At 38.4% G+C, this 24,250-nt stretch overlaps 1 protein-coding gene across 2 annotated transcripts in view; it reads right to left on the bottom strand.

Annotated features, from left to right (window-relative positions):
- The window catches only part of DCLK1 (doublecortin like kinase 1), a 235,346-nt gene that overhangs the window by 26,782 nt on the left and 184,314 nt on the right, over positions 1–24,250 (bottom strand). For both annotated transcript variants that reach the window (XM_085061508.1, XM_085061498.1), the window contains exons 9-15: positions 19,422–19,479; positions 18,564–18,683; positions 12,708–12,854; positions 7,558–7,691; positions 6,782–6,859; positions 6,039–6,135; positions 4,164–4,244 (exon numbers count right to left, since the gene is read on the bottom strand). In XM_085061508.1, the coding sequence (XP_084917634.1) occupies positions 4,164–4,244; positions 6,039–6,135; positions 6,782–6,859; positions 7,558–7,691; positions 12,708–12,854; positions 18,564–18,683; positions 19,422–19,479 (715 nt within the window). The remainder of the gene's footprint in view (positions 1–4,163; positions 4,245–6,038; positions 6,136–6,781; positions 6,860–7,557; positions 7,692–12,707; positions 12,855–18,563; positions 18,684–19,421; positions 19,480–24,250) is intronic.

The raw sequence follows: 24,250 nt of genomic DNA, 5'->3' as shown, positions 1-24,250 counted from the left end.
GTTTTGGTTTGGGGTGTTTTGTTTTTCTTTTAATCAGCCTCTACAAAATACCTTTCATGGTCTATTTGCAAGAATTAAAAAAAAATAAAAGAGGCAGAAGGTCTTGGAGTAATCCCAGTAATAGAAAAAAATTTGTATTATATTTGCATTGTTCTCTGTAGCAGGAGACATTGCCACTCAAAGAAAGAAAAAGTGTTTAAAAGATGCAATGAAGCTCAGGATTCCCAGACTCCTGCCCTGAAGCACTTAGATCCATTTCACAAGATGGTCACAAGAGTTTTACTTTCCAGGTCTAAAAGCATCAGATGAATAGATCATTATGCAAGTAACAGCAGGAAATTAGAGCAAATAGAAGTGCTGGAAAAGCCTTTGGACACTGTTTCCTTTAAGGATTACAAGGAAATTTTTCTTTGTGCAGTGTCCTAGGGTGTAACCAAAAGTAGTGCAGCTGCCAAATAAGAAATGCCTTTTTAAATTAATTTTCTTACCAGTGTTTAGCTTACTGCTACTTACTGCTTGGTTATTCACTCCTTTTGCACACAAAATTCCACGGCAGACAGAGTAAAGGAAAAATTTAAAAGCTCCAGTTTCCCTAATTTTTTTTAGGCTGGTGTATGCCATCTTCCTCCTCCAGCAACAACACACATTTTATATTGAATATTTTATTAGAGAAGGATTTACAGAATGCAAGCCATCCTTTTCAGCATTCACTGCTCAATGATGTATTAGGAAACATTTACTACTTATACAACAAAAAAATAAAGAGTGTGTGTCTTGTAACTTGTTTCAGGTTATCAATAGCATTAAAGTTTAAAATGCCAGACCTCAAGCTTCCCACCTCTTTTGTAATTCTTTGGCTTTGCAAAAAATTTGAACAGGTAAAGTAAAGAGCTGGGGTCCCTGCAAGGGAAGTATAAACTGAGGGATTTGTTTCCAGGTCTAAGTGTTCTGCATAGGAGAGATGACTCCAAATAAACTAAATGGAGAGGGCAAAGAACTGCTGCTGAATTGCATTTAGAATTCAAGATCTCCATCTGTGGCAGTGGCATGTAGCCAACATCTTTTCAGGTTTTGTTTTTTTTGAATTGAAAACAGCTGGGATATTATTGACTTAGAAAGTGCTTTACTGGTCTGACTCTGAGCATAACAAGTTTTGCAGTATCCAAGAGGATTCCAGCTATTTTTATAGCAAAATTTAAACTGAAATGAGGGTTTGCTCCTACTGAAACTGTCAAAGCACATTCCAGGAATCTCAGCAATTTACCAAGTAATCACAGAGTAAGCAGCTATAAAGTAGAATGGTTATTTACAATCTACAAAATGATTTTATACAGTGTAAGCAGTTACAGCACTTCTATCAAAGGTTTGATCAAAGAGAAAATGTTTCTTAAAATTGTCAAAGAAAACACATGCCTGCTTTTCAAGACAGCTGTTCTATCTAGTATTCTAGCTGCAGATTTAACACTCTATGAATAGGTTCAAAACTGAAATAAGGGAAGTGTTGTGGTGAACTCTATCCCAGCTGGAACCAGGAGAGAAAGTTCAGCATTTGACACCATGGAAAAAATATTTAAGCGGGTTACCTGTGAAAATGGAGTGCAGGTGAAAATTCCATGTGCCATTTCTTCTCAGAACAACAGTATGCACATATTTTCTCAGGTTATTACAACACAGAGATTGCAGAGCCTTTTGTAAACAGGGATGAATGTGTTAATTCCCTGTCCCAAAGCTGGGAAAATGAGGTCCAGGGAGGCTGTGTGACAGACTTGCAGCTGATGGGGAGAGTGGTGGCATAGGGATGTGTACTTTGATCCGACACTGTACATTCTGCCTCTGTGCACCAACAGGCTGTCCCTGCTGGCTTATCTACTGACATTGCCCAGACACTCCAGGGAAGTGCCCTTTCTCATGGAAGCATTTAAGCACCTGTTTCAACTCAGCCATGTTCTTATTTCTTCCAATGTGAACTAGGATTGTAGTGCCATCTAGTTAATTTTATGCCCAGTATTAAATGTTTCCAGGTGTGATGCCTTGAAATAGGAGCAATGTTTGGAATGTGTGCAAGCACTTTCCTGAACTGGTCCCAGTGCTGGCCTTTCTCCTTCCAGAAAAAATATGTGGAGGACATAAGATAATTCAAAAGCAGTTTTGATCTGCATTATGAACTATCTTTAGCGTAATAATGAAGACAAAATGCTGATTTGTCTCGGTTGCTAAAAGCAGCAGAAAAGAAGGAATTACAGAATTGTCATGGAATATTCGTTTCACTTACTTATAGACAGGACTGCTACAGGTTTTGATTGCAGAGAATTATTACCAGCATAAAACTACAAGTGCAGCAGAGCTAGACCAAAGATTAATGGATCAATATATGTTGTTTCTGACAGTGCATCATAGCCACTCTTTAAGAAGTACTATACTTAACAAAGACAAGTAGATCTTGAACTTTCCCTGGTATATCCTCTAGTTCATGCAAACCAAGTATTTAAGAACTTTGTGAACCAAGAGTTATATCCAGACCACTATATTTAATGAGCCATAATGGGATCATCCTCCAAAAATCTATTAAATTCCCTTTTGAATCCATTTATGCCAGTTCTCTACATCACCTTCTGGCAAGGGTTCCACATGTTAACTTATTGCACAGAAACACAGGAATTTGCCAAGGTGCTTCATTAACCAGAGCTCAGGTTTTTGTAGCAGAGCTCTGGAGTGCTAAAAGTCTTTAGCCCCCAGCCCCTCTCCCCTGCCATCCTCACCAGCAGGTACTATTGAGGGCAGGGAAGCAGATCCTCCTGTCACTTGCACACTATCACCATCAGGTTACTGACTCTTTTTTTTTATACTTCATGCTAAAATGGCTTTCTAAAACACACAAAAAAAGTGAAGTATCTTGGTGTAGCATTAACATTTCAAATATATTTTTCTAAAAAATGGAATATTAGTGACCACTTCTTTCAGTGGTGTAAGCAAGTGGTATTTCAGTAATTTCAGCAGCAGTGTGCAGGCTGACACTATGGGTGACTTGGCCTCTCTGTGGCTTCTGATCAGTCAGTTCCATCTCTTCCTCTGCAGTGCTCCAGAAGTCTCCACACATCCTCCTCCCACGGAGACAGAGGGACACCTCAATCACCATAAGGCATTACAAACTGTGAGAGAACACTATGTCCTAGGACAGCCCCTGGCACCAAGGAAAATTAGTGTTTCAGCTGCTTGAATGTCATCTTAAAAATGAAAATATCTTCATCAGACATTGTCCTGGATCCTTGCACTCTTCATACACCACAGAAGTGCTCTGCATGGTAATAGCATTTACAATTTTTAAAAAATGGTTTGGGCAATAAGGCAGCCTCCAAATTTAAAGCATATACTTGGTAAATACTTAACAGATCACCACTACTCTGACTATATGGAGGACAGTTTCATTTAAAAAAACCAGTATCTGAGATAACTGTATATTTGAATTTTTAGAATAGTTTTTAGTGAGAAAGGGATTTTGGCTACAGCAGTTAAGGAACCAAATAGTATTCCAGGGAGGACTCAAACTTGCAGCAAACAAAAAGAAGCATTATTTCTTCTTCCTTTAATTTTTTTCTCTGTTCATCCCAATTGTGTTTCTTTTCTCAGTTGTGCCTTCTGAACTGGAATGCAGATTGTTCCAAATTTTAATTTCTTATCATCCAAATATTTTAAACATGTTAAATAGTCTGAAATTATTAACAAATCTTAAATATCATTAGAAGCTAAATATGATTTTAGAGGTTTCCCCTGTTCCATTCTGAATCAAGCAGGCTTAAGAGTATGGACTATATTTCGGTAACTCTTAATCATAACTGTGAGATTTTTGAGTCCACCTGATCTTAGGAGAACAAAATGTATCACTGAACCTGCAAGGTGAATGTTAGAGGTATACATTTATCAAATATGATTGAGATTTGTTGGAAGTCCATTTCAGAGAAAATGCAGCTGAGCACACACAAAGTAGTGAAAACTCCAAGGTACACACGATACACTAAATCAGCCTATAACCCACCTTATTTCCAGTTAAATCTGTGACATCTTTAGAATTTGCTGGCTTCCAAAACAGCATAGCAAGGGCTAGACAGAAAAGAGCTCAAAAGTGCCAAATTGCAAGAAGCATCTACAAATCTGAAAATACTTACATTAACCCATGGATGCTCAAGAACTTGCAAGGCTGAGAATCGCAGATCTACATCTACTTGAAGCATCATTGTGATAAGTTCCTGAGAAATTGAATACTGGGTCAAATTTAAAGAACACTTTTAAAGAAAAAAATCAATATTTCATTCACTAAGGAACTCTTTAACTGATTTTGTAAGAGTGCTCAAATAGAGAGTGAAATACCAACTGCAGACATATACTAAGATTATTCAAAAAATAGAAAAACTATGAACTGATGAACTCTCAGCTGAACTTTTAAATCAATATCTAACAGTACCTTGAAAAGCTAGAAGTGAATTCTGTGTTATCTGAAGCCACTGTTTAAGAGAAAAGCACTTAATACATAATGTGCAAAACAGATGGTCCCATGAAATTAGGTTAGTTTCCCATTAAGAAAAAACAATTCCTCTGTAGGAAAAAAAGAAGCAAGCAAATATAGTTTTACTTTAAACTCTTGTATAAATGACACAGAAGATATTTAAAATTAAAAAAAAAAACCAAAACACTTAAAACCATTATTTTTCATCCTCTGATTTCCTCTGCAATTACCTAGATTTTAACTAGTATGTAAATAAACATATATCTAATTCCAACACTGAGTGGGGTGCATGGAAAACAGGATAGCAATATGACAGCAAATATAGTTGTATCACCAAAGACCAAAACTAGTAATTCTTAGTTACAAGAATAAGTTAAATGCTAGGTTAAGGCTTCAAAACAGAAATTTTAGACTGAACTATTTGGAAGAAGGAGTTTCACAGGATAACACCACTAGCAAAGAACTTGCAGGGTTTCCACTAAAGATGCTATGAAAGAATGCCTTCTACAACACAATGATTTGGTCTAGAGGACTTCCAACTCTATGACTGTATTTCATTCATTAACCTCATTAATTAACAGGCTAAAATGCTAGTTCTGATCACCCTCCACACACCTGTGAAAGCAGGGTGTAACTCTCTAAATAACGGGGATTCAGAACTACTCACTACCTACATCCACCTCCAAATTTCACTTTTTTATTGTGATTAATTAAACACTGTCACATTGAAGAAAACAGGAATATAGTTTTTCATGGATTTGTTTTACAGACTAGAGAAGTAAACTGGCAGAAAGTAAGCGCTTATCTATCTACAAAATGACCACATGAATTTTTTTTTACATATACACATGTATTATGTCTCTGTCCATATATATTTATACACGTGATTATAGTGAATGCCAGATCCCTAGAAAATCTTTGAGTTAAACTGTTGCTCCAGTGTACTGGTGAGAGTTAAAAAACATGATCTGCTCTGCAAGTGTAATGAACTCTGTCAAGGTCTGTATCTGTAAATAATTACATCTGCTTTAGCACACCGAAGGCTGCAGGTCAAGAGCTGTGACCAGAGCAAGTCTGTATTTCATACCACACTGCAACAATAAGGCAACAGGAGGCCTGGTTCTTTGACAGAAAGAAACAACAGACATAACATTTAATGGGGTTAATAAGGGAAATCAGCCTCCCCATAATATTATTACATAATGTTCAAAGGCTCCAGGTTGGTACCTGGTCCCCCTCATAAGCAAATACAAAGCACAGTCCAAGGGAGCTTTAAATTTTTCTTAATCAATAAGGGCTGCTGGTTCCTCTACTGTGTGAGAAATCATATAGAGATCTGATGTCCATTTCAGAACCACCTGGAGTCCAATAGACAGTAACCAAACAAAACATACTTGGTGACCCAAGAGGAATTTATAGGTGTAGCAGGAGATGTATGAGACATGTCAAACACAACACTGTGAGAGAATGACAGGCATTAGGTACTTCCACTGGAAATATTATTGTAGAAGAAAATACCATCAACTATAAAGCTCACCTTTGCAGAGTCTGAAACGTTGTCCCAATATGGAGATGGAAAATCCATCTGTCCCATCAAAATCTGATCAAAAAGCACTTCTTGGTCATCTCCACTTCTGTAAAGTAAAAACCAAAGAAAACCAACAAAAAACCCAAAGAGAAATTATTTTCAGATGTGTTTTAAATAGACTTCTTAAAATTGCTTTGAATTGTTGATCCCTTGGTATGCTCATGGAAGCTGTTGATTGCCCCAAGCATGCAGCCATGGGTGTGAATGGTGAGATCATAAAACACAGTGCATTTGGTACACTCTTTCTGCAGTAACCTTCTTGTCTTTAGGATTGTCCACAACTTTGCAATTGCTTTGAGGGGATAAAATATCTGACATGTCCTTATTAAGTGGCGTACATTTTAATTACCTTTTACCAACCACAAAATATGTTGCATTTGGGTCCACAAAAGAAGATGGTTATTTCACTGGGTATTTAAAACTTCAGGCAAAGGCAAGCAGAACCTATAATGAAGGCTCTTGTTTTGTAATGCAATGAAGTTTAAACTAAAATAAACAAACATGAGACAGAGGTTTTACAGTAAAATCACAGACATTTATGGGGCTTGTGTAAAACACTATGCAGAGCACAGAAAAAAACATCAAACCCTAGGAGCAGAGAACTCCTGCCAGTGGGAATCTCTGTGCTTAATGTGAAAGGAGCACAGGGACCAATTCACATAACAAGGATGGTTGAATAGATCAGTCCATACCCACGGAATGGAGGAAAACCACAGAGCAGGATGTAAGTAATCACACCCGCTGCCCAGATGTCCACCTTCAAGCCATATCTAGAAGTGTGAGAGACATGGTTAGAGACATCCAACTCCTACGGACTACAGTGCAAGAACAGAGGAAACATGCTCAGAACCATCAATAATTTCTTACATAGCCTCATCCACCTACCAATCCTAACTCTGCTTTCAAATATTTTTTACATTTACATCTTAAAATTACATTAGATCAGAATGTGTGAGTGCACAGAAGACATTGGGCTGTATTCTGGAGTTAGTTAACTAATTCAAGTTGAGTTAACTTGAGTTAGTGATGCCTGTCCACATGAAGTCTGCAAAGGTGACACAGGCTGCTCAAGCCAGAAGGCATTTACTCCGTGGAACAAATCAAAAAGGGACAGTGTATGATAACAAAATACAATTAAGTGAAGGGTAGTTAGCAGTCTCTGAAGAACAGGGTTACTTCCACTGTATCTGCAAATGGCTAGTTAGTAACTCAGTGTTAAACGGAAAAGTTTGAAGCCAAAAACTGGCAGAGGTTGACCAATATTTCTCCTAAGCTGGCCTGCTCTGAGCTGGTTTGGATAAGATAGACTCCAGAGGTCTCTTCCAATTGTTCTCTGAGCCATGATTCTGCATCATAGCCAACCAAAGGCAGCATAAAAATCTTAACTGCAAGAGCTCCTGTCTGGCACAATGGTAAGAATGTACTCCACTGAGTACACATCAGTGTATCACCACCACAAGTGATTTACCCAGTTTCAGCAATGATTTCTGGAGCTACATATGTTGGGGTCCCACAGACAGTATATAGAGGTCCATCCACAATTGTTGCCAGGCCAAAGTCTCCCAACTTCAGGGACTTGCTTCCATCTTGGTGTTCATAAACCTAAAAAGGAGGAAAATTCAAAGGTTTACCACAGTATCATCAAGGTAACTGCTATATCACTTGCTAACTGCCTGAAATATTCCTTCTTATTTACAGGTTTTTTTTCTCCTCCTTACCTTCAACATATTTCTCATCAAGCTTTGAAAATTCACAGACACTTCAGACAACTTCCCTTGAAAACAGTCAGGATGTTTGGGAAGGACTTATCTTGTTACCTGTCCAACAAAATTAGTACCACTTGCTAGATGTTAAAACCCAGAAGCAAATGCATGACCTTCTAACAATGGCTTTGCTATGTCAACTCCCTGCTGAATTCACAGTGTAGAGGGGTTGAGTTTATTCATTTTACTTGCAGAGAGCTTAAAGGTTTGCACAGGAACTTCAGCTACGTAGGTGATAGAAAAGTGACTGCACTGACAGCAGTTCCATGCTCTTCTCTGTGTGCTGAAGCCACAAGCCACAGAACTGGCTGGACTATTTCACCTAGAGATGCTGTCCTCTCCTTGGATGAACGTTACAGGCACCAATGAGTGTCTTAGGGGCACGGTGCCATTGTGATCAACAGGACATAGGCAGTCAGGGCTGCTAATGGGTATACATGAAAACCCTGTCTTAAAACATGATCTTCACAGCAGCAGTGTGATCTTTCATGGGGTTTTATGGGTGCAAAGGGAGATCAGGATGTAGTCACACGAAGAGAAAGCTAGACACATCAGTTAAAAATACATAATTTTAGAAGTTGGCTCAGAGCAAAAGAATGGCCCCAAATCTTCAAACACTGAAAACTTACCAAAGAAAATGTTTAAAATACAAAAATGTATCTAAATTAAACACTAAACTGTAAGTCTATCTTGACTCAACCTGCTGGTTTGAGTTCTTGCTTCCCATTTTGGAATGCTTTCTACAACAGCACCTTAAAAAAATAGAAACAGTCTACAGGAGGCCTTCTTATAGTATAAATACATTATTTTATTATTTTGCAACCCAAACCAAAGCTCTATGCAGTCTGACTGACCACTAGTGATATCCCAAAAACAATTAGCAGCAAAACTGTACATAAGTAGAAGATATCATACTTTCCAATCAAAACCAAAATAAACCTTAATGTATATCTTGACCAGCTACTCCTACATCCAAAATCAGTTATCTACAACTGTTTTAAGAAAAAAAGCCTAGATTTTTTCTTATAAAAATACAATAAATTCTACTTGGGACCCTTGAAGAGCTCACTTGGAGCAGAAATAAATTCTTGAAGTCTCTCACCACTGTTTGCTACAAATCTGCTACAGCTTATAATAATTAGTTATATTACACAGCCCCCATCCCCCAGTTTCTTGTTTATTAATGTTAGTCATGTCTAGAGAGAAAACCCCTCTCTGTCCTGAGTCCCTGCTTACCAGGTGATACAGCCACAAGCAGACATTCAGAATACAAAAAATTCTTCTCCTCTCCTTTTGTTACTTTTAAGAATTCAACTGGATCTTTAAGAGGACCAGCAATTTAAACTGGATTCACATTTCTCTTCTACTAAGCCAGAAAAAAGTTATGTTTATAGAAAAGCACTGGGAAAAAAAAAAAGCAATTATGGTTTTATTAAAAACACAGATTGTTAAATACATCTGGTTCCTGAAACTAAAGAAAGTGCTCTCTGAAATGGCAGCAATAAATCTAATTTCAACAACAGTTTTAATTAAAGTCTAGAGACAAGGGCTTTAAATATTCACTTGCTGAAATATGTAAAGTGTGCACGTAGACATCAAGAGCTGAATCTGGCCTAATTGGTATTTCATATTCTATTTCATGCAGTTATCTTTTACAAAGCCCTCTCTGAGTTGTGCTAACCTAGCAAATATTCATAAGTTCCTTCCTTCAGTAGACCACACCTTGTGTGACTCATTTATACTAGAAATTGATTGCAGGAGAGGTTTGCTTGGCAATATTTACCAATGCAGAAGGTTTGGTACAGTGCATTTTCCAGTATTCTGCCTCATCTGTTTCTAGGAATTACTTTGCTTGGAAATCTACTACAGTTGACTTGTAAAACTGAAGAAAGTAACTTTTCCTCACCCTGTTATAACTCCATATAAAAAAGAGCCCAATGTGAAGCTGTGGTATGTTACTTGCCAGTCAAGGAATGTGAAAGATAATTTAACGCTCATGTTATTCAGAATAAATGCTATATATGTTCCTGCACTTAAATACTGAAGGGCAATTAAAGAAATGGGGATTAGTGCAAATTGCCCACTGTGTAGTGCTTTCACTGTTTTAACTAAGCAATAAAACTGTGTAATTGTACTACACTAATTGAATGCAGCCACACATAATTGTATGCCACCATATGTATCCTATTAGTATAAAGACTGTCAGTATTTTCTAAGCTGCTCTTGTGATCAGTGCAGATGGCAACAGTCAGAGAAGTTGCTCTCTAGGGTTTATTATATGGCTATAAAGACATCCCATGACTTGACAAAATAAACGTTCTAAATAGCAACAATTATGAAAAATGTTCCAATCAAAACATGGAAGACTCCCTGGAGAATAAAAAAAAGAAAAACAAACAACCAAAACCAAAAAAACATCACAGGTATTCGGTATACCTTAAACTCTTGGACAGTTGACTGTTAGGTGGACTTTACATGCCTGAAGGATAATATGGAATATTTAAGCAGTTTAAAAACTAACGGGTGCTGCACACAGGACAGGTTCACACATGCAAAGATTTATTAGCAGGATCTAGAGCTGGTCTCACACATCAGCTCTAAGCCTGAAAGTTACTTTTTGGAAGAAGGAAAAATGAAAAGACAGAAAGGAGGAGGTGAAAGGGAAGGCTCTACCAGGGGCTGGTAAGAGATGAAAAAAGGAAGCTTCAGAAGAACATCCTCTTCTCATCTCCCTCTCCAGAGCAGCAGGATGTTCCCCTTCACTCCCCATGTTTTTCTGAAGCAACTCTACAGACTTGCTCATCTTTCCTGTTGATTTTTTTCCTGCTAATGGGGTTGTTAGCCTCGGGACATGCTCCTCCAAACCTAAAGTTACAATCCATGAGTAGGAAAAGGGCAAGGGAGAAAGGGCTGATTCTCACACTAGTGGCCAGGAAGACTTGCTATAACAATACAGCCAGGGTTTGCATGTGCAACACCATGACAGTAACAGAGGGAAAGCCACAGCACAGGAACAAGGGAAAAATACCACCATGACCACTTAGATGAAGGGTTAAAGAGCTGTGAGGGAAAGGGCAGGCTACAAAAGGCAAATAGAAGCTATTTAGCAAAAGAAATGCTAAGACCCACGTGGCATTTTTCAAGAGTTTTATAAATGCCATGAAAATAACGCTAGTTGCACTCTTGTGACAGAAGGAGCCCCACACCCCATCTGACAGCTAAGGCACCCAATGTCCCAGCTGGGGTCAGAGCTCAGGCAAGGCTGGTTCCCAAGTACTCTTTTAAAGAAGCTTTTGTTTCTCTCAAGGACCTGATAAACCTTAGAGAATCAATATAATTTGTTAATAAAATGCTGGCTTTTTGAGAATTACGATGCTGCAAGAGGTTAAATGCTGCATCTTTGCTCAGTCTCAAAATCAATGCACAACGCCAGAAAAGTCACTCAGAAACAAATCAGCTACAATGTGAACAATGTGATCATTCCCAGTAGTGGGTAATTGCCAGAAAAGATGAGCAGGAAAATCTAATCCCTTCCCTGCTGTCCACGCCTCCTGCCCACACCACCTGTCCACCTCTTTTCCCCCAGAAGTTTAATTCTGACAACAATAGAGTTTAGGTATTTATAGACAAGTCAAGACAGCAGCAGGGCAAGGCTTGTCCCAGACAAAGACCAAACTGCACACTCCAGGCATAGCATTAATGAATGCTAGCATGTGATTGCTATGACATCTGCATGTAGCCACAGATGCTGGTGGTTCTGATGCTGGTGTTGACCAGCATCACAAATGCACATGGAGCACAAGGGCTGAGAAAGGTGTATCAGTCATTAGTGTCTGGTGAAACTTCTACTGAGTGTGTTTTCAGCAGTTTCTGGAAAATGAGGGCAGCTTACTTCCTCACCCAGAACTGCAAAAGCACCTGCCACTAAAGGAACTTCAAATCTAAAAATCACGCTCCCTGGAAGTTTAGTAAGATCTACTGGAATCAACTTTCCCATAAAACCTCTTCAGTGTCAAGCAGGACTAAATGCATTAAGTCATGGCCGACAGTACACAGCTGAGAGAACTAATATTCTGTGATTCTATGGGCATTGTTTTACAGTTGCAGAATATATGGGGAACTGGGATATCTTGATACTGAAACATGTCAGCAAATTTGGGAAAACAGAACAGTGAAATAATAAGGAACAGCTAATTTCTCAGGAGAAATATAACTATGTGGAGGATACAATTGCTGCATTCAAGTGTGCAAAATTCTCAGAAGAAAGATTAATTGCCAGGGTATGTTTTTCACCGTCTTCAGTGGATAAGGCTCATACAGATTTAGTCAGAAAAACAAATATTTAGACTGTCTATTTGGGGAAATGGCTTAATAAAAAGTGCTGTAGGATTATTTGGGAGATGCAGTAGGGGAAGAACAGTGAGGTGTCTTCCTGGCTCTGCGCTGATGTATGACATGATCAGGGCACAGCATTTACACAAATCATACTTGTAAAACTAAAGTGTTGCTAATTACTTAGGCAGTGACAGTACAGAATAGTCTGCTGAGAACACTTACATTTATGAGAAGCTTGAAATTATCCTGCAGTTTACTACAAGCTCACTTCTAGTGATCCCAGGAATAACTCTGCTGCTGTGTCCCATGGAACAGTGTAGACATACCACCTTATGTTACTGTACTTCCTGTGATAGCTGTTATTCTTAGGAGAGCTTTACAATGCAAAGGTTAAAATTAAAAGACCCAGAGACTTAAAAGACTGAAATAAACTTGGCAAGCATGTGAAAGGAGGAAGTGCAGACCTTTTCTCACACACTCCCAAGTTATCAACAATACTGAAAGATGAATCTTCACTTACCAGTAGGTTCTCCGGCTTGATATCCCTGTGGACAATGTTCAGGCTGTGAAGATATTTGATGGCACTGGCAAGATTGTAAAGCATCCCACTGGCATCCCGCTCTGTGTATTTGTTGGTGGAAGTAATAGCGTCAAAAAGATCTCCTCCCTGGGGCAAAATTACCATGGGATATGAGCAATACTGCTTGTGAAATGACTGAAAAATTTAGGGAAGGTCAAGGAACATTTTTAGAGGAGGGGGAGGAGGAGGGGAAGGGAGCAGCACAGTTTCCTTGCAGCTATAAACTGTGGGTGCTGTGATGACATCTCCCATAACAGCGGGTGAACAGATCAATAATTCAGAACCACTGGTCATGGCTGAGTTGTCCAGCCAAGTGGCTAGAGTTTCTACTGCAAACCATTCCCACCTGCTGCTGCCATTGTAACATGTCCAGCACTTGCCAACCTGTGTGTTCAGAGCCTGCTACAAACTTCTGGTAAGACTACATACTTGCCTGTCATGATGCTGTGTACCAATCCTTGTCACTCTTTATTATAATCACAAACTCTGACACCAAATTTTTGCCCAATGCCTGACTGAACCCCAGAAAGATGAAGGAACTCTGAGTAAAACTCAAACTAGCAATCTGCCTTCAATGCTATTGTGTTTTAAAAGTCTATTTGCATCTCATTGAGCTTTGAAAACATGGATTTTAGAGAGTACTTTGTCTGCATAAGATGTGAAGGTTTTTGTAGTGTGATGCCTCTTGCAGTTAATAGAGAAGAACTTTACACCATCTGTGTCAGCCAATCATACTGGAAGACACGGGTGGCAGCTTGTGCCATTTCCAGCTCATCATGCTGCCTAATTCAGCTAAAAGCTGCTGTCAGTGAAAGAAAAACAACAAAACAAGAGAGAGAGAAGGAAAGAAAAAAAGGAAAGCTATGTCCTGAAAGCTGAAATGATCTTCAGCAGTGTCTCAGGCAGCCATGATTCCATTTCCAGAGGTGAGCTGGCAAGTGGGGAGAAGGAACATGAAAGTGCTTGGAAAAAGATGGAAAAGTAATTTTAAAGATGAGATTAAGAAGGGAGTTTGACAGAGTGGAGGAAAACCCAATGATCTCTTGAGATGTACTACTCCGGGGTTCTGAGTGTTTGGCCAAAATCAAGGCAGCACCAGAAAGAAAACAAAATCCAACAAGAACAACAAAAAAAGATGAGACAAAGGATAACTCTGCAAAGACAATGCAAAAAATTCCCTGCTGCAGTCAAAACATCACAAAAACAATCACAGGGGATGGTATTTAAAAGAAAAAGCAGGTATTTTCTGAAGGCAACAGAGGAGTCCCAGCTTTGCCAGCTCTCATAATTTTATCAACAGCTTCAAGATATTTGCTGGGTTTTTTTAAGGCTCAACTCCAGAGTAAACACTTTTTTCCACTTTCCAGAGAAAGGAGGAGGGGGGCAAAAGAAAAAAAATTGCAGGAATCATGGCTACGGAGAAAAGGGTAGGAAAAGAGAACCACCAAAGACTCAAACCTGATAAAACAGACTTTACTTGTCATAAAAAACCCAAACTAACTATTAAATTTTTGTATTGTTGAGGTGCAACTGAAATATGCCAGGGCAGGTTTATTCCCATTATAGATGCAAAATCCCAGATCTTTGGAAATTGCTTACAGCCAACCATTGTCAAATCTGGACCACATCAAACTTCTTGCCCTGGCTGGTGACTGTTCAAGACACATCAAGATACATAGTGTCAAGGAAAAGGAAGAACAAAAGGCCAAACTAAACCAGATAGAGGATTAGAGAGAAAGAGGCCAAATATTTGGCAAAAGTACAATACCATGTACTTCATGGCATTATCTGATCCCTAAGTATTAGATATCAGCATGTGGCAAAGTATGTGAGATAAATAATCTATCTTCCCTAAGCTCCTTCCTGTGAAACCCCTGTACCAGCTGCTTTTTAACATGAGGCAGTGGATTAGACAGATCTTTGGTCTTATCTAATATGTTCCAGATGCTCAGGAGAAGTGTCAATAACATCAGCAAAGCATCTGCCTCCAAACAAAGAAAATAGTCTGAGCTGAGATATGAAGAGCAAGAATGAAAGGAGCTGAGCCTTTAAAACAGAAGAAAAAATTTTGGCTTGAAGTCAGAAGAAAAGGAACAAATGTTCATGCAATGGAGAAACATAAACTCAGAAACAGATAGAGGCTGCACAGCAATTTAACAGACAGTCAAGCCAATCTAAAGCAGAATAATTTTCTCCATTTATGCATCTACTACAGACAGTAAAGTTTCTTACCAGGTATCCTGCTAAGAAAAGAGAGCATATATTTAAGTCTGCAGGATCTTCTGCAGTTAAAAGAGAGGTGATATCCTGGAAAGAGTTAACAGAGCTGACAGCTATATCAGGTAGAATTGTTTTCAGACTTTCCTCTCCCTAAAGAGCACTTTAACCTGCAAGGTTCTGCTAAGCCGATTCACACAGCAGGTCACTAGCATTTATTCAGGCACCAGGGGTGAGTTCAGGATGACATTTCAGTCTTAAATCCCCTATTCTGGAGTGAAACAGGACCAGTAACATCTGAATGCAGTTTTTATCATCTGTGCACATGAGGAAGTGCACTTGGAACTACAGTAACCAATTATTTATTTATTACCTTGTTATGTAAATGATATGATCTCTCTTTTTCTTCTGCAAAAGTGAAATCATATCCTGGAGCAGTAAAGGAAACTCAGCAATAAATCTTGCTTCTTAAATTGGCCAAACCCCTGTTAGGTTTGAATAACAATTTTGTTTCGCTGTGTAAAAAGGCAATGTGCCAGAAACTAGGTCTTTGCTTCCTTTTACAAGCACCACTTGCAATGTGTTTATATTTGTATTTATGAAGTGCTTTTTCTTACACTTTACAAAGCAATGAATGGCCTATCTGCCATGAGGTGAGGGCAGGATTTGCAGCAGTCACTTATGTCAAACATGTTACTGCCAATTAATGCAGGGTGGTATTAACTGAAACCGGGCTCTGCACTATCAAGCCTTTTCTCCTTGCCTTTCTTTCCTGTCTGTGAGTTTGATTTAAAGTCAGGTCTTCAAAAGTCAGTCAATAACAGATGGTTAATCAATTCTAACAGTGCACGCTATGAAATGGTAACAGTCAGCAATTGGCGAATTAACAATTAATATCTTTCCAGAAATACCTTCCCTAGTGCCCATAGAGTGGAACAAGGCTTTTCTTCCAATTATATATTAAGGACTAGAGGTTTGTGTCAAAGAAACAAAGTTGACTTCCAAGAATATGTATATTTCTTCTAAATGTCTTCTACTATTCTACACAAAAGTAAAGGAAATTAAAAGAGTGCTCTCTAGGATATGAGGAGTACAGAGATTCCTAAAAACCCCTTCCATAACACAGCTTAAAGAATAAATATCTTAGTATGCACAGCAAATCCTGAAGAGTAAAGAAGAAAAAGCGCAAGAAAATATTTCCAGAAAGTGAATATAATGCATGGGCTTTTTATATACATCTTTTAGGCTAGTTATTTTCTAAGAGTTTTTAGTCCCCTCCGCTCTCATTTAGCTGAGTAGGACTTCAATTAAAAATCCATTGGACACTGCAGTTTACACATTTTTCAACCATGAATAGCACAGCAGGTTGCACCCATAAAATCAGCTATGTGCTTACATTTTGTCAGGTTAGACAAGGCACAGCTTTTACTTCTTAGCACACCTCATGGGGCCAAGATGAAGGATTTGTCAATGCAGGCTGGAGCAGTGGCTATGTTAGACTACAATGCTGTGCAAGGGAACTGAGGTACCTTTGAACAAGCTCTCACAGATACTGAGGAAAACCAACAGTAGCATGGATCTCATAGTGAGCTCTCTTATCATAGAATAGAACAGTAATTATGATTAAAATAGTGTTAGATGGCTAATGGTATCTCACCTCAAGCTGTGCTTTTTCACATTGAATGCCTGAGAGTGAGAGAGGGCTGTGATTGTGAAGGAGGTGGGGAAATTACTCACGGACTGGTTACAAAAAGGGATTCAGGGAATCAAAGAGTGCCAGTGTTTTTCTTTTGTCTTAGGATTTAGCCTCTCCATCAGAGAAAAAATGTGAGCTCCTTGCAACCAGCATCTCCCAGTATGCTTCCTCAGAGCTTGGAGGTGATGGACAGTAGGGTTAGAGGGACCACAAGCTCCACAGCACTATTCGAGCCAAACAGGGCATCTGTCAGGCTCAAACCCAAGAGGACAATGCTGCCATGTCCTAAGCTGTGTGGCATAGCCGGAGCTTATCATAGATAACAAGACTTTCCCAGATTGCCACGAGGACAGGCAAAATCTGTGGCCATCCACCCGTGAGCAACACAGAGCCTTCAAGCTTTGGACAGGGAATATGGTTTGTGCCACTGGTGCTGCCACAGAGCATGGGGGACAATGGAAGAAAACAAAAATCCTTCTCATTCTACTTGCTCTTGTATTCCAGACCAGAGATTGAGAAGGTACTTAAGAAACACTTGGACCTGGGATTGCCCTATTTAACATCTCCAAGAAGTGCCTACATTAAGGGCACCCCCTAACCTCCCCCAACAACCAGAGCAAAGCAGATTAACAATCCTGCTTGCCAAAAATCCCATTCTATCAGGACCTCTGGTGGTACCTGTTTCTAGCCATGGATACACAGGATGTCCACTGAAGAGGACCACATTCTTAATTTGAGTGGAAGTGATCTGGGTGCCAGGGTTCAGATTTGCTCAGAAGTGTTGAGCGTGCACATAGAACAGGCTTGCACAAGTACTGCTGCTGCACAACTTCATTGACACATTAGTCCTTAAACACTTGAAACTCTGGATTTCTCAGGCATGGGCATCATGGCTGCTCCCAAAGAATGTGCTGACCAGGATACAGAAATGGAGGTGGCTGCTGGAAAGATATCCTTCTCACAGGGTAGTTGAGGAAGGAAGGAGAATCACAAATCCTACTAGCAAATGTGAAAAACAGGTGTATACTAGTAAAGTACCTATGAAGGACAAGATGCCATCAGTGGTTTTCTGTTCTAATTTGCACAATTTAGTCAAATCCATTTTTACCATATTTTATGCCTAGTGACATACTTGTGTATTAGTACCAGAACCAAACATTTGTTGGACTGCACATTTGACAGTATGAGGTAAGAGATGACCTGGTCTGAACTTCGTAATTCAGTTCAAATATACAATTCCACCTGCGAGTAAGCTAAATGCATAAGATCTGGAAGCCAGTATGAAGAAATAAATAGTGTCCAAAATATAAATTACTGCATTCGCAAATTTACTTTTCAAAATAGAAACATGCTTTAAATAGCAGGCTTTTCTCCTTCACTTTCCCCTTCCTTCATTTTTAATTGAGATTGCTATCAAGGAGGCAAGTTTGACACTGTGTTAATATAGATCAATAGAAGAAAAGACCTGCAATATTGTTTATATTACACATAAATTAATAAAAACTAATGAAACCCTTTTACCACAGAATTATGTATCTTGAAGGCTAGTATTTATGGCTATTTGGACTGGGTATATTTTCAATTCACCGCAAGGCAGATAATAACTTTTTAATGAGTCTTCTTTTGAGGAAGCAAACAAAACTGGTGATATCTAAAGTACTGTCCACAGAACACTTCCAAGTGTGGCTTACAGGAAGTTAGACAAATATTTAAAATGTTTGGAAGCTAAAAAAAAAAAAAATCTGACAGAGATGCTAGACTACTTTCAGAGACCACTTCCATACTACATTATTCTGTGATGCCATGGGTTTTAGCAAGCTAAGTAGGAATGGAATTTTTCAATATGGTTAAAACAATATGCAGCTTGTCTCCAAAATACTCACCTTTACAAGTTCCATGACAAGGTACAACTCAGTTGGCATGTCCATCTCCTCGATCAGAAGTACAATATTGGGATGCTTGACTCGTCTTAAAATAGATACCTCATTCTGGATCATATGTTCCTGACACACACAAAAAATCTTCAGTGAATATGGGTTAGTGGGGAAAAACTCACAGTGGAAAAAGCAGAGAGAACTGGGACCTGCATGGATTCTCTGGAGTTTTTGAGGAAACTAACAGACATTGCCTCCAGCAATAATAGAAGGAATATGTCTAGAAAAAACACCAATGTGGTAACTGAAAAAAGAGAGAGTGGAACACAGAATAAGAAATTGAGGAAAAGACATCTTTCTGATGCAGATAAAAATGAAAAAGGGAAGCTTTTAAAATTATCTCTGATGCAGAATCTTTTGATTTAATAACATTTGATTTAACATCTTCTCAGCGAAACTTTTGTAACAGATTTCCAAAGCTAACAGTCATGGTGTTAAAATTGACATCAATTTAATTAACCTATGCCTTACATACAGTGACCAGTGTTGTTACAATTATTCTTATTATTTTTCTTCTTTCTATAACACCTGGAATTATAAAATGAGATGACATAATCACAGAGGTAAAGAGCAAGGAGTCACACACAACCAACCAACTGGAGAATCAACACATACATCTAGAAAAGCACAAGACAGCCTTTTCTCCTGAAATTCCAAGAGTCTCCAGAGGGTAGGCAAAGACTTCAACCAAAGAGATTCTAATACGTGTCAGGAAGGAGACAAATACCAACAGCTTCCTGAAATGATCTCTCACAAAACATTTCTTGGAAAAAACCCTTTTGGTCTCATATGTCTTTTTGTACTTACTTTTCCTCTACATTTACTTTTCTTGATTATTTTCAGAGCATATTCTCTACCAGTTGATCTGAGGAAAGAGAAAAGAAAAAAAATTGTATGTTCAATCACACTGAATATTTTTCTCAGTTGAGTTTATATTTGTCATTTTAGTACAATAATGTGGTGGGCAGTTCTACTCAAATATTTGGTTTGTTCAAGAAATGAAGCTTAGATTTCGCTGGAATTGTAAATTTGAGCCAAAGTTATTAAATATGCATGCCTGAGAAAAAGACATAAAGCTTTTTCTTTTATAAATTAAAACATTTCAGTGTTTTCAAAACAAAAAATTGCTCCATTTTTTCTTTCATTTTGTAATGAATTTTTATTATTATTTGAGAATTGTTATTACTTTCTAATTTTTATGTAAAAATACCATATAGTGTTCACAGGTTAATATATTTTCAAAGCAAAAAAGTTTTGTTTTCTATTATACAGAAAATACAACCCACGGAAAATACTTACTTTTTACTTAAAATGAAAAGTCATTTGTTTGCATATCTGCAGTCACAATTGCTAAGATAAAAAGGTCAGTCCTTTGAATAATTTTTTATATATTCAGTAATTATAGGATATGTAACAGAGTTAAATATGTTGGCTTTTAAGCAGAATGTGAAAGGTTCTGGAGACAGTAAGAAATTACAGAGAAATTAGTTCAGGATGAGAACAGATTTCCTTTTAACTACTGCATGGTTTTGAAACCTCATAATACTGGTCACTTCTGTATATATGTAGATATCTATTATCTCGAATGCTAAGATAGAAAAATTAGCTTGTAGACAAGTTAACAGTATCAACTTCCATTTCTTAATCAAGTTACAAAATCAAAAGGTGACTGTAAGGATGAAACAAGAAGCTCTGTTTGTGAGCCCCAGTTTCACTATAAGGTTAAATGGAAAATGGATAATTTAAGAAAAAGATTTTACTGAAATATTTTCATTTTGTAATAAGAACTTAAACAGGTTATAAATGTCTATTAAATTGCCCATAGGCATGTTTGGTAAAAAATAAGAAAAAAACTAATCTTTCAAGAATACAGGGTCATTTTTTCATTCTTCATTTCACAAAACACAGTAGTTAAACTGATACACTGAATTGATATAGAGTATGTTCAACAGAGACATCAATGTGTCTAAAAGTGTGCTCAGTCTGCCAAACAGGACATGCAAAATGAGTAATACACTAAAAGCACTGTATCTGGAAAACAACTGGGCATTTTCATTGCCATATTAAAACATGGAGAACTCCTCTGGCAATGATGTACCACTAACTTTTAATTTAAGGAAAAATGGGGAGTTCAGTAAAAAGTGAAGAAAACACCAAAACATTCATTCTGTTTGAGTTCCCAGGCAAAGAGCAAAAACTGTCTCTACTAGGACATCAATTAAAAGAAATCATATAGGATGAGAAGGTTTATGAATTGGGGAAAAAATTACAGCATATCTGTTAAAGATTTACGCAAATAAAAAACTTCACCTATCTTTACTCCCCCACAAATGGGTTCAGTGCTACAGCCCCACAGAATAGGCTCCACTCCATGTGAGGTGCCCCTTTCCAGTGCTGCTCTTCAGTGGCCACAGTCCAAGCTCAGTGAGAGGACAGGAAGAGATCTGGACACTATTTTTTGGGACTAGCAGGAGGAGACTGAACAAGAAATATTAGAAATTAAGATATCTGGGGTTAAAACTCAGACAAAATATAGCCTCTTTCAATAGGAATCTCTTTCAAGCTGCTTGGTTACCCTAGGAATGCTTCCTTTCTGTCATGAGAAAGGAAATTGATGGTTTTTGTTGGCCATGGGAGACTCCATGTACTCCAAAACACTGGGAAACCTGAGCTAGTGAGGAAATGTCAGAATTTGAAAGTATCTGCAAGTTAGAAAAGAACACATATAAAAACACTGCAGGACAAATTGTGCATACGATGGAGCAGATATGTAACAAGCAGATGACAACTCTGACTGTTCTTTGTTTTGTTAAGAAGAAAATTAAAGCTAAGATAATGTAAATCCTTTCCCCTAAAAAGCTGCAGAACCGCAGGCTGTCAGCAGCACTGCAACTTACACGCCACCAAAAAATATGCATGGCCATGTCAGGAAGTCACGGGGAAACAGGCATCTCACCTCTCACCTATTGCACACTCCAAACAATAAAAAGGGACCACAAAAAGAAGGCAACATGTTATGGCTGGACAGGTCTGGACCCACTGCACTACCACGGAGTTAGATCTCTAGTTCATAACAGGGCTTGGTGACACCTTCGCTGGCTCTTTTAAACTTTTGCAAAGTTCACAGAGATTTATGCTGCACTGGAGACAAAAATCTATTTTTGTTGTATTTGTGTGTGCATTAAAGGTATTTGTGTGTGCCTGTGCATTCACAGATGCTCAAAATGGGATTTCGAAGTCCTCATGTCAAAATGTTGGAGACAGTTTTTGGTTTCTGTTTGGATTGTTCATTGTCAGAAGAAAACACCTGTGAATGTACTGAAATGCTCATAGACATGTATTAACCACTCCTCACAGTCTGATCTCACAGCTCTGGAGAAGAACCATCCACATGAGCAGTGAATTTCTGTAACAAGACCCATTCCTACTTGCTTAACACCTTATGGTACTAGTCCTTTGAAGTCTAACGTACACAGGAATTGTGCTTCAGAAGAAAATGGAAAAGTCCTCTGTCCCAAATATCACCCCATTAATTCTAGCTCTGCAAATGATGGACATATCAGACTTTGAAGTGAGGTGGTTAAAGAGGCTTAAAAAGAATGCAAAGAATATTTTTGAAGGAGTTTCACATGTACTGGTTTAATTTACCCTCTGAGTCTTTAATTTCTCCTTCCACACTTGTGATTGCAAGGTTATACTGCTTTAGAAGTGGAAACTAACAGAAATAATTCCACTTCACTTTTCAAGATCTCCCAAAGTAGTAGCTTTCTGATAGAAATGGGATCTATGGAATGGTATAGCTCAGAGACCACAAGACTATATATCTGGGAATACATGGGTAATCATGCTATTTGAGTACATATCCATTAGACACGCCATGTTACTGGATACTTCTGGGACCAGTGGGATAGACAAGAGGACAGGAAACAGTTTTCATTCAAGCACTCAAGGATATTGTAGTCAGTATTATTTTTAGGTGTGATGAGACCTATATTTAATTTTGTTCATGTATTTTCTCTCAGCTTGGGAAAGAATTGTGACATGCACACTAGCACATTTGTACTGTCAGCACAAACGGCATTTTCAGCTGAATGAGTTTATTAAAACCACAACCTTTCTTTATTTTAGTTTCTCATCTGCTTTTCCAAGTCACTATAGCTTTAGCTGACCTTATCTCTTTCCTCAGTTATGTGTTCTCACCCATTTTTCCATATAGTCATGCACCTCCATAGGGTTATACAGTGCTTTTTTTCTTTCATACTGTTTTGCTTTGCTTCCTTTAGGCTTACATACAGTTTATTGTTCAGACCCCGAGATGTGATCTGACCAACTACTGCCCTCTGGATGACCAGCTCCACCATGAACTCACTCTGGCAGAGCACTAAAGGCCTCACCAGAGCTTTGGCCAAGTCCCACAGGTACACTGTCAGCCAAAATAAAATCCACTCTTACCCTTTTCCCCAACAGCTGTCTTCCTGATCTCCAAGTTGCACTTTTGGATGCAGAGGTGGACCTGTATTTTTCCAAGGAGACTAGTTTAAAACCAGCCAAGCTAATTTATCATTGTCTGTCATGAGATTTAATCTCACTCTCCAGGGTTTATATCATATCCTTACAGGCTAAAGAGCAGAAGTTTTTCCTTTGAGCCCAAAGGTGAGATTATAGTCTTCTGTAAGAGTCTCCTCTCCAGGATATGGTAATAGGGGATAGAAAACTTAACTCATGAAATTTCATTCTCAAACCTTGACATCTTTACTGTTCTCTCTTTTGGACATCTCCAGCTCCGGCAGCTTTTTGCTTTGTCTGCGCTGCTACTATCTAACATGAGCAATCTTACAATCATTTCACATACAGGTGAAATACCTTCTGTTCTTTACATCCCATATTCTCCTATTTTTAACAATACCCCCAAAAGGCAGCCACGGTTCTGCTCAGAACATCTTTGTTTGATTCCCTACTTTCCACACTCTTAAGTTTGGGTAGAGCCAGTTCAAACCAGACCAGATTTAGAAACAAACACATGAACTAGTCAAACTCGACATTTTCAGCAACCCTGACATTTGAGGTGACTTGTGACTTCTCTAATCTGGAGTAGATGTCTAAAATCAATGACTGTTTTCACCTCTTAACAGTAAATGTCACTGAAGAAGTTAGAGTTTGGTGTCTGCAGTGAGGAGCATAAAGTTGGAAGGAGCCAATATTATGGCACAAAGCAGGCAAGCAGGAGTTAGATGTCCATTTAATTAAAAATAAAAATGGAAAAGATTACACCTCAGTGTCAGATAGCAGAATAGATGGATCCAAGGTTACCTCTGTGCTGACCATTGCCACTACATCACAAACACAGAACTTCCTGACGTCTTTACAGAGTGCTCCTGCATGTGAAATGTTCCACTGGTCTAATGTAAAAGGAGACTTGCAAGAACATACTGCAAGAAAAGATGTTATTTCAGTGCAACAAGAAAGGTTTAACACAAAGAACTGGTAAAATCATGCGGAGTGCAGCAGAAAAAACCCTATAAACCCCACAAAGAATTAAATTCATGGATTGGCCCTTGAACTCACTCTTTTTTTCATTTGAGAGGACATTAGTTTTTCCATCTGGCATTGAGACATAACCTTATTACATATCTATA

This window comes from Lichenostomus cassidix, chromosome 1 (assembly GCF_008360975.1).
Source record: "Lichenostomus cassidix isolate B80296 chromosome 1, HeHo_3.0, whole genome shotgun sequence".
NCBI lineage: Eukaryota > Metazoa > Chordata > Aves > Passeriformes > Meliphagidae > Lichenostomus > Lichenostomus cassidix.
The sequence above is the reverse complement of the archived record's forward strand: the minus strand, read 5'-3'. Positions and strand labels throughout refer to the sequence as shown.